General features: G+C 30.7%; 1 protein-coding gene across 1 annotated transcript; it reads right to left on the reverse strand.

Annotated features, from left to right (window-relative positions):
• Window positions 1–7,271: 7,271 nt before the first annotated feature.
• LOC18039238 (protein trichome birefringence) lies at window positions 7,272–10,300 on the reverse strand. Its single transcript, XM_006429834.2, has 5 exons — window positions 9,011–10,300; window positions 8,690–8,882; window positions 8,415–8,608; window positions 8,166–8,324; window positions 7,272–7,940 (listed from the first exon to the last, which is right to left on the reverse strand). Exons 1-5 carry the CDS (start codon window positions 10,033–10,035, stop codon window positions 7,577–7,579), a joined length of 1,935 nt encoding a protein of 644 aa, XP_006429897.1. The 5' UTR covers window positions 10,036–10,300; the 3' UTR covers window positions 7,272–7,576.
• Window positions 10,301–12,246: the final 1,946 nt, after the last annotated feature.

Raw genomic sequence — 12,246 nt, forward strand, 5'->3', positions numbered from 1 at the left:
GTTGACTGACATTAATTAATGAGATAATGGAAGAAATTTTTATTATAAATCTGCCTTTTGGTCTTTTTTCGTTTTTTTTTTTTAATTTTAATTTCTTGGTTAAAATTGCAATGTGCTCTTTCCTCCATGCTAATAGGACTGAAATTAATTCTAAACCCTCCAAATTTTTATTGAATATTTCCACATGATGTGAGTAAAATAATAATATCAATATGGACAAGAAAAATTTAGTGTCACATCATTTACAATGTAAATGTTGGAAGTTGGATATTGATTTAAGAAGTTTCGTTAATTTTTTGTAATTTTTTTGTTTTTTTTTTTGTTTTAATATTGATATCAAAACTAATGCACGATATTGGATAATTTTATTTACTTCTAAATTAGTACTTATGTGTCGGTGTGATAAGTGGTTGGGTTTCATTAATAAAGAAATGATGATTAGTTGATTAAATCAACCTAATTATATTGCAAAAACGATTGTTCAACGACCAACTTGAATGCCATGCATCCTATGATTTACATGTTTTATGTCAATAAACAGCCTACCAAAATGACCTGACTGAAATAATACGAAGTTAATTGCAGGCTGCAATCCTGTTAGTTAGCCGCCCCTCTTTCGTTGAAACGTCATCTTTACAATTTATTTCATGAGACTCAAGGATTTCCTTCCCTATAATTGACTCTTAAGAATTTCCGTTTAAGACTAATATAGATGAGCGACATAGTTTTAAAATAAGATATATAATTATGGATCGTGCTTGACTAAGGTTGATAGTTTTAAAATAAGATATATAATTATGGATCGTGCTTGACTAAGGTTGAATTTGTTTGTTTTAATCTGAATATATTTGAATTTAATTGTAGTCTGGATAGATTTAGATGGTAATTTCTGGATGACATGTTTATTTTTCTTTTTTCAACTTTCAATCATAAAAATTTAAAAACTAACAATTTGACATAAGTATACTTTTAAGTGGTGCATATATATGTTGTTCTTCACAATTTGAAAATTTAACAAGTGGATAGTTTGATAGCATTAAAAAAAAAAAAAAGGTACTATCATTGTTTCTTAATTTAGTTTTGTAATAAAAGATGTTATAATTGTAATTATAACATCAACTTTCATTATAAAGTGAACATTGCTATTTTATTTTTATTCATTACGATAGATATAATTTGATTTGTTCAATATTTTGGTTTAAATTAATGTTGTAATGAGAAGAAAAATTAAATCAATTAAAAATAATTATTTCAAGGATAATACAAAAATATTAGGTTTGTACATAATATAGGAAATATATGAATTGTTGAGACTAATTTTGAGATTTGAAATTAAAATTTTTTATTTAGATTTCTAACTTCAGATAAAAGTGGACTTTTTTCTACTTTTTCTATTTAGGTAAAATTCTTTGACAACAAGTGGTATGTTAAAGAAAATAAATAGCCCAAAATAAGTAATTTTTTTTTTTTAAAAAGGCTAAATTAAGACTTCAAACTAAAAAATAAACAAGTACCTAAGATATCCCGTAAAACAGAAGAATTTTTTTTTTTTTTCCAGAAGTGTTCTATGCATGTACCATGAATATAAACTTCAATGGTACAATAATAATAATAATAATAACAACAACAACTTGTATAAATTAATAGATCTTATCCCTCTAGTTAGTATTGGAATATTTTTTAAAATAAATAGTGTCTTATTGTAAAGAAATGTCTATTTAATTGTGCTTTATAGAAGAGTTATCTTTTCACTTAAAGGATACATCCTTTCATGGTGGTCTTTCATTTGAAAATGTATCATTTCATGGTGACATTTCATTTGAAATGGTGATGGTTCAATTTGGATCATTGATTAATATTAAATCTTGATCCAATGGCTATGAATGAAGGGATATCATGAAAGATGACACTCCAAATGGAAGGGCACAAGTATATTTATAAATAGAGGCTATCTTTAGGATATTTTGATATGAAAATAATTATCTCACACCACTCTTTTCTCAGCCCTTTTTTTCTAAAACGAATTTAATCATAAAACACTTATTCTTGTGCATTAAATAGCCAATATATTGTTTCTTAGCAGGTTTGAAACATTCAAAAATATTATGGTTTGCTTTCATCGATTCACAACGCAAGCAAACAAACAAGTGCTTCATTATATCTGGGAGGCGTATTTGTTTAACCCATGTGCATCACTCAATTGATAGGAGCAAATAACGTCTTAAAAAAAGCGACTTTTGTAACGTACCTTAAAGTACACATTATTTTCTTCCTACATACGGAGTTGTAAACACATTACTTTACACAATAAAACTCTAACATTATTATTACAATTCTCTACATTTGTCATTCCCCACAAATATATACCACCAACAATTAGTCCGCGGTGCATTAATTCTTCCGAACTCAAACCAAAAAATAATTTGAATCAAGACTATAACAAATAATGTTGCTTTATAGCATTAAAAATACAACATTATCTAGTCATGGCCCCAAAAATAACATACTATTATAAAAAATTAATTGAACCATTGGAGTCCTATTGAAGTACAAGGAGATAAAGATGCCTTAGAGATGCCATTGGGCCCCGTTGAAGTAGACATGACGTGTTCGAAAAGGTGCCTTAGAGATACCATGGGGTCCTATTGAAGTAGACAGAACATGTTTTTTTTTTTTTTTTTTTTTGATACAGTAGACGGAACATGTTTGAACTAAACATATTAGCCCTTCTAAAATATCTTCCACCACTGGATTTGGACCTTCTAGCCGATACAGTAACAAATTGTCTGCACAAATCTATTTTCTATGGCTTGAAATCTTCCAGATAATAGAAAAAGGTAATGATCTTCAAGAAAATAAATAAGGGTTTGTTTTCTTCACTTAATTGTCCAGGGCAAAAAGGAAGCATTTTCTTGTACATCTTGTCATTCATGCATGTACTCAAACAAAATAATGCACTAGTACACGTAATTTTTTTTTCCTTTCAATTTTAAAGTTTGATCTGCTCTAAATTTTGTGATACAAGAAAGACACCCCTACCCTCTAGGCTTTTAAAAGGAAAAAAAAAATAATTCAATTTTCAAACCAAACAACCAAGAAGCAATGGTAATGGTATGCCAAATTTTGGATTTTGGGTCCAACAAACTCAAGAGCAATAGGCTTTGAACAAGCCGAATGTGCAAAATATTTTATATTTTCGGTCCAAATGGATTGTACCCAACTACCCATTAAGATTACAATAGAAAGCTATTTGGCCCCCATATCGTATCTCAATCTACCCCGCTATATGATTATAACCCTTGTTAACAGGTTTAGGTCCCCCCCCCCCCCCCCCCCATCAATAAATTTTTGTTGATGAGTAAAATTCCGACAAAAATTCTTATTTCTCTAATTCCTCTCCTTTATTATCTATTCTTGATCAAAGTATGAGTCCACTTTTTGGTGTATCTCATTAAAAAAATTCAGTTGAAGAAGGTGAGCAATTTTCCTTGACAAGGGGATATGCTAATTCTGAAAATAATATAGATTTATTCTTGTATTTGCTCAATATGAGAAAATTTGGGTAAAAGATAGTAGATTGCCATAAATTTTTGGAGCCAATGTTATCGCGCTAATAATGTTGATGTGTCGCCAATTATTGATCGACATACATTAAGATATAGGTTAATTTTATTATCTCATCATTAAGACCTTAATTATTAAAATCAATAGTTAAAAAACACGTCATATTTCATATCATTTGAAATACGGTTTTTGTATCTCAATTTTGTACATATTATATTACTCCTCGATAGCATGAGATTGAATAATTCAAGCCACTAATAACAAATACTTGTTAGAAAAGTAAACAATGGAACCCAACTTTGAATAAATTGTAAGTGAAGGAATTAGAATTCTGTTTTTCCAACATCATGCTTCCAAATAAACGTGGGGGGGAAAAATCTTCAAATTTTTATAAAAGTTAATAATAAATTTTAAAAGAAGAAAAAAAAATTTGTTAAATAAAAACAAGTAAACAACACTAATGTAATGTAAACTATTATTCTTTTGAAATTAAAGTCAAGGTTCCAGATTATTAGCCCCAACCAAAAAAAAAAAAGTCAAGGTTCTAGAACCAGTCTCTAACACGAGATCCACATCTATTTTAAGTACTATATGGCCACCTTTTTTTTTTTTACTATTAATTTTTGTTTTTAATTGCATTAGAAAATAGAAGGTTTTTTATTTATTTATTTTGTTGACGACATTTTTCTCTTAAGAGCGGCGCTATTCAGCCTCCACGAGTCATATGACCGGATCCATTTTCTAAGTATACTACAATGAAATGATCATCTGTCTTTATACACCCCATTTGAAACCAAATTACCGTTAGATTGGAGCTGCTAGCGGGGGGCCCTTATATATACTTTTGTTATGAAACCCACAAATTTATTTTCACTATTCTAGCCTCAGTCTTATTCGTTTCAGTTTGTTGCCAGATATCATGAACTCTTTAGAATACGTAAGAGATAATATAATTAATTAATGTGTGTATAAAACGTATGGTTAAATTTTATATAACAGCCGCTTACATGTTAATTTTTTAAAATAAATACACACATTTTATAATATCATTTGTTTGTTGTATTACGAACATGGTGCCTTAGAATACCTCTAACTTATATGTAATTTACTTTTTTACTTAAATGTACAATAAGTTATTGCAAACACCAGATTAATTGAAAAAATTAGTGGTGAAAACAAGAGAAAAGTTGGAATTAATTGATTTTCTTGCTAAAGTTTTGTCTGAAAATTAATGGAAGAATATTAAAAACCTGAAGCACATTAAAGCTCCTGCAAGTTCTTCTTTTATTTCTGATTTTTATATTCATCCCTTTCAAATCACATTTCTATTCGGGGTTTTAAAATGCGAGTAATAAAAATTCTGTCGCTGGTTTTAATGAAGAATGAGGTGAAGTAAGTTTACTTTTGGAAAAAAAAAAAGTGGCATTTTAAAATTTAAAGGTGTTTAGTTGAGATAGAAGGGTTTTAAGAAGAGTTCGGAGGGGTGCTAATAGCATCAATTTACCGTTATTATTGCTTCTCATAGACTTCAAATACCTTATTATTGTTAATCACAATTGTTTAATTTATATTAGAAACGAAAAGGCATTACAATAATTAAACATTTCTTTTTTCATTTAGTCAATAAATCCATCTATATATTCCGGTCAATTGTATGGATGGATGAACGATTAGATTAATTTTCATTTATTCAGATCCCGCGCGTGATAAACAACAATACATTTTAATTTGGTAATAAAAAAATAAAATTCTTGATTCTTTGAATTATTTTTTTCTTGGGGTTCCCTTAAAGTAATTGCATTCATAATTATAATATAATTAAAAAAAAAACAAAATAAGTGGGGTCTAATAAGATATAAGGTGCGTTTGTATTTAAGGTTGGACAATACTAAAATGTTTAGTAAACAATAGCTGTTGTAGTTTAAAAGTTATGTTGATGTGATTTTTCACTTGTATGATGAAAAATTTATTATATCTTTAATAATTTTGTCAAAATTATTATTGAAATTTTATATTTACTATATATTATTAACTTTTATTAGTCAAAATTATTATTTAAATTTTATATTTTTTATTTTTTATTCTATAATTATTATTTTTTTCCCACAACAACTATAACTTAAAAGGTACAGCATCTCAATCGTAAATAAGATAAAAAAGTAGGTGCTAAGTAGCTCCTCTATTGCCACTTCGGCCAAGGCCGAAGTGGTGGGCTGCTGCCCTCACAAGCATTGTGAGGGCAGAGGTTCTAGCCCCCACAATGCTATTGTGGGGGCTAGATGTTCTTTATATTAAAAAAATCTTTTTCCCTTGCGAAATGCAAGTAGAGTATGGACATTCCTCTCCTGTGAGGGGTTATTTGTCTGGGCATGTACTTTATAGAATTTAATATAATAATGTAAGTCTCAATCATGTATATCTGATTGTAAATATCAGTGTAATATCTCTGCTACAATAGCAGTTGTTGTAAATATCTGTATAATGCAGTAATCTGATAATTAATCAGTATTCAAAAAAAAAAAAAATAGCTCCTCTATTCTTATATTTTCTTGGTTCATTAGAACCTCGATAAAATAATACTCAATAAATTAATAACATCAATGAAATAATACTTTTCACCAATCCCAACCTAGGACTAACATAATATATTAATAATTAGATAAATACATAACATAGTAATTTTAAAAAAATCATATTTTTTCTATAACACCCAATTATTACAAAAATTAATAATTAGTTAACTTTAAACTAAATCTAAATGGTATGTCTTAAGTGACTTTTGTAAAGTTTGTTCTCAACATTGCTGGCTTCTTTTTTTAAATTGATTTGTTTTCATGGTCTGTCAATTTTTTTTTAATTATTATTTTACAACGATTTGCAATTTTGATTCTAATTTAAATCTAGATTTTACAATATCCAAACGTGCACGATTCTGAAGACAGGTCCCAGGCTAAGATGGTGCAGTGTACGTATTATTGGTAAACTTGCAATGTAGTATTTTAAAAGCTTTAAAAAAAAACCTAAAATGCCACACAGTCCACATGTCATGTGATTTCGACATGGCAATCACTAAGCCTAAAAACCAGAAAAAAAAAAGAATAATAATAATAATAATATTGAGATTACCGACAAATCAAACAAAGCTTTATCATATTTTTTGAAGTGGTGATTTGCTGTCAAATGCATCTCATGTGACCCAAGCGACAAAAGGACTAAAGTGTGCAACCAAAATAATTTTATACACACACACACATATATAGATATATATATATAACTTATTAAAAGCAGCAATCAGTGGAATCAACTTCAAACAAAATTGACAAATGTTTCGACTAAAGGAAAATGACATTAACAAAAAAGCTCCAACAATCCTTCATTTATTGCCACGAGTCAAGTTTGAAACTTTGAAACTACACCGTCACAACTTTGACAAAAAAACAAATTTATAAATTGAACATCAACCATTGGGCCAAAAAAAAAAAGTAACTAAAGGGTAAAATTATTTTAAAATAAAAAATTTTGCACAAGTTTTCATCAGCCAACTCCAACTTAAAGAAGATGGCTTAAATCTTAATAGACACTAAACACTAGTAGTGACTACCTGAACAAATGCTAAATTCTATGATTGAAAATTAATCAAACAGCCCGGCACCCTCACTCACTACATCATTACTCACTTAAGTTAATGCCTTCCACAAGAAATTGCCATGTGGCACAAGAGCTCCAGAGGGACTGGCTTTTCGATCGTATAGCATATAAACAAATACGATTATTACAAAGTACTGATCAATCTCTCTGACGTATATTTTCATTTTTTATGTCATCCCACATTTTTGCTCATAACTTATCGGGAAGAGAAAAATATTAATTACTTGTATGGAGCTTCTCCACGGTGATTTGCTTCTACAATTCCAAGAAAATAGACAAAAAGAACTATACGGCATGTGTGATTTCTACAAAGCACCCGTTAAATATGATTGGCCTCTGTAAAAAGCTTGGTGGTAAAAAAAAATTACCTATATCTCTTCGAATTCTGATGTTTCAGCATCTTGTTCTCCTTTATGATAAGCTCAGCATAGAAAAGCTCGTTCCATGCATCGGGTACACCAGGAAGGCACCAGTGGCTGCAGTCCTGGTACCTCAACGGCGACCTCCTTTCCGCATCTGATATGTGTTGCTTTCTATAGATTGACGGATGACCATCCTTCCGGTAGTCAGTCAATCGGGTAATGTTGAGGTAAGTGACATGGGTTTTCATCCCTTTGAGCACTGACTCTAATACTTTCATCTTAGGTGGATACGCTGTGAGATATGTCTTGTTCTTGATCGGTTCAGTCTCGTGATCACATGCCCCTCCTGAATTCCACTGCCCTCCGCTGAATTAAAAACAAAAACAACATTTAGAGAAACATTGGTAAAGTATTATTGTTGAGTCCAAGGTTCAAGATGCTGAGCTCCCAAAGCAGTTACAGTGGCAAACAAATGCAATATCCATATGGCACCATCTAAGGTCTTTCACTAAAACTTTACATCGGAATTAGTAACGCAAGAATAGGCAAGACCAACACAATTAAAAAAATTGAATTAAATATAATCATTACCTGAAATGGGAAGCAGAGTAACCCCTGAAGAAAACCATAGACTTCATTGGATTTACATTGGCATCAACCCACCTAGCCCACGTTGTTAAAGCTCTTCGGAAAGCCTCAAGAACATTCAGCTCACCATATACATGGCTACCCTCTTGGTAATAATCTTTCCTGCAAATATCAACCATTGTTTTAGTTTCTGCTAATCAATATTTAATTACCATAAAAAAAATTTGTTAATAAGAACAGCAAATGCCATACCCTTCAGCAGTTTTGTCATGAGTCCACCAGTGACCGGTGTTGAAAATAATGATATCGGCGCCTTTGTATTGATCAGAAGACCTTCCTACTAAATCCAGCCGAAGCGTTTCCTTCTTCGTTCCGTCTTTTTCTGGCATTTCCCATTCTTGGACTAAGAAAGGTGATACAAAGAACTCCACAGAACAGTTGTAATCCTATCAAACGAAAATTATAAAATAAACACGAGAATATAGAACAAACATGAATGGTAAATGATTAATAGATCAATAACATACTTTGAATATAAATGAGTACGATGCTTCTCCACGAAAATGGGATCTCCCATTGGCTTCATAAACATTCTTTGGATCTTTTGCTGAGTTTTTCAGAATGCAAACAAGAGATTCCCACATATTCCTATTCAATGAATCGCCGACAAACACAAGCCGCTTGCCTCTTAACAATTCCAACATATGAGCTCCATTCAACCTATATGCAATTCAAATTCATCTAAACCAGTTTAACATAATTGACGATTAATTCCAATGGTATAAGCAAAGACATAAATTGATCAATAAGTATAAATCAAACGAATAAACTGAAACTCTGATCCATACCTTGGCAATTTACACCCTTTAGGCTTCCATTTCATTTTCAAAAAATCTCTGTCAGGCCTTCCATTACGAAGGCAGCCAAATTGCTCATCAATAAAAGAACAAGTTTCTGCTTTATAAAGCGGATATGAATCATCATGAACCCATTCTCCATCAAACAAATCACAGTTCATCAAATCCTCCATCCACTGCTTCACCACAACCCCTGCATCATTTCCATTCCTCCGTTTCTTCCCATCATCACTCTGTTTATTCGCAAAAGATTCCGTGTAATTCGATGCCACTCCATCCTTCACCAATGAGCTTGAATTAGTGCTCTTACTAGCAGGTGCAGCACTCTGATTTGCCTTCAAATTTTGATCTTTAACAGAAATTTTCGAACTTTGAGTTTGGTTCTTCACACTGGATGGGGCCTTATTGACAACTGAGGTTTGATTTGCGCGCAAATCTGCATCTGTTTTTGTACTCTGAGTCCTATTTTGCACACTGGATGGTGACTTATTCACAACTGAGCTTGGCTTCGCCTTCAAAATTTGATCTTTATCAGAAATTTTTGAACTTTGAGCCTGGTTTTGCACACTGGATAGTGGCTTCTTGACAATTGAGGTCTGATTTGCATGTAAAATTGCAACTTTACCAGCATTCTCGGTACGGTTTTTTGTACTGGGTGGTTCTGAAAAAGTGATGTTGTTACCATTAGATCTAGTACCATTAAATTGGGAAGCCGAAGAAGAGGCTGAAGAAGAAGAGGAGGAGGAGTTATGGGGCTGCTGTAAATTGGGGAAGAAGTGAGAGAAAACAGAAGAGGACTTAGATCTTGCAGCAGTAATGGAAGTGGTGAAGATGTTGGAGAAAGAGAGAGAAGAAGAGGTGTTGGAGGAAGGATTGAAAGCAATGAAAACAGTGAAAGCAACAAAAACAAACATAAACCCATATGCGAAAGCAACACTTCTTCTTGTTTTGAAGAGACTGAAGGTGCTTTTGAACTCTGTCACCAGCTTACTCAACTGCTTTGTTGCTTCCGCCATAGCCCTTCTTCTTTTTGTTCCTCCTTTTCAGAGAACAAAAAACTCCTTCACATATAATTATTATTTTTTTGGAGAAAAAAAAAACACAACTGAACTGAATGTTGGTGAGAGAGAGAGAGAGAAAGGTTGTTTTGAAGTTAATGGGGATTGCTGAAAGAGAGAGATGTCTGTGCAAGGAGGGGACTTGCGTGTAGGGGAGAGAGAAGGAGATAAAGAGTTCAGTAAGGAAACACAAGCGGCGTCGTTTTTTCGATGGTTATTTTGGGAAGAGAAGATCTCGTTAAACAACTTAAACTGTTCTTCAAATATGTCTTTAGTTTTTGCATAAAATAACAAAAATGCCACTGATGCAGTGAAATGTGTGTGCTATTGGAGGATTTTTTGTAAAAGTCTAAAAAGAGTTGCGTCGATATACAATTGTTTTTAATTATTTATGGCCAGTTTAGAATTGTTGGTAAGAGGTTTAGAAAGGATTTTGAAATATTTAATTTAATTTTATTGTTCAATAAATTATTTATAATAAAATCGCTTCATCTTATAGTAGGTTTTGATAAGTATGACAGTGGTAATTTTTCAAATTTAATTTTAAGAATTAATTTTATACTTAATATAATTTTATATTTTAATTATTTATATTTTTATAACAATTTAATAATAAAATTTATCAAATACAAAGGATCCCTTAATTATATTATATTATATTATATTATATATATATATATAATAACTTTTCAACCAAAAAGTCTCCTTCAAACTAAAAAAACACAAAAAAAAGTATTAAAATATGTTTATACACTAAAGCAGTGAGAGTTGTTATCATATAATGGGTTCATTTGGGGCAGCTAGGCTGCCATAGCGCAGCTGCTCCCCATGCTTTATTCCAAGAGATATTCCCCTAAATTAAAGCATGAGGAGCACAGCGCAGTTACCCCAAACGTTTTCAATATTGTCGGATTAGTCTGCAGTTATATAATCATTTATAATATATTATATAATCGCATTTCATATTTTTAGCATCATTTACAAGACACTACAGAATTACGTCACGTTTACAATTGCTCATCAAAATATTTTTATCTTACATATTTATTTATTTAAAATATACGTAAAAAGTTATTCAATTGTTTGAAGATACTAATGTCATGGCAAACGTTGTTGATAGGCAATGCGGGAGACGTGAGTTCAATTTTCTTCGCCTGCTAAACAAAAATACCAAAAGAATAGGAGCTTATTCAAGTCACCGCCCCATTTTCCTGTACGGTCCTGGGTGGCAACCGGCGGATATGGGAACTGGATTTTTTATTAACAATAAAATTTTATTTTGTTTTTTCTTTAATTACAGAGTTTATATAACCAATTAAAAAAAGACTTGTACATACATTATTATAAGATTTCGTTTAGTATTGAACACTATAAATTTAAAAAAGTTAAAAAATTAACAGTAAAATGTATAATTTTTTAAACCTTCTTAATGGGATAGCTCTTGATAACTTGAAAATCGCGATTCTATCATTCAAAAGAGCAACCAACTGGCTAACTTACAGATTTTATTTTATTTTTTGAATGAATACTAGTAAATCATCTTTAGTTATATTATTGAATTTTTATTCCTAAAAGTGCAAAATAAGATTTATTTTAAAGACATTAATAACTAACTTTTAAGATAAAAACAAACTGTTTAGTGATAACGTATTTTTAGTTTTATTTTTCCACTTAAAGAAGAGATCTGCAATTGCAAAATAACAATAATGGAATTTTGGAATATATCCATTAAATCCCTGGTTCATAATTTCAAAGTGGGTTAGGTTTCACATAATGTCCCAGAGACTGACAATGAACAAAAAGTACCCCACTAGTACATCATAAAGACATTGACTCTCATGCTCCAACCAACAATATCTCAAACCATAAAATTAAAAAAATAAATAAATAAATTTGAAAACACAATTAAAATGTTGACAACACTACAACAAAACAAGACCAACTTGTACATTTTCACATTGATCATTTATCAACTTGAAATATTTTTAATTACATTTCTTGAGATTTGAAAGTGATTCAATTGATATTTATCTAGACTAAGCTTGATTATTATTATTTTTTTATTTTTGGAAAAATACAGTGAGATTTCACTAATTAAAAAAAAAGTTTTACAATTATTCCAAAAATTTATTTTTAATAAATGTAATGGTCGAAGAAAAAGGCGATGGC

The sequence above is a fragment of the Citrus clementina genome, unplaced genomic scaffold, assembly GCF_000493195.1.
Source record: "Citrus clementina cultivar Clemenules unplaced genomic scaffold, Citrus_clementina_v1.0 scaffold_6, whole genome shotgun sequence".
Taxonomy (NCBI): Eukaryota; Viridiplantae; Streptophyta; class Magnoliopsida; order Sapindales; family Rutaceae; genus Citrus; species Citrus x clementina.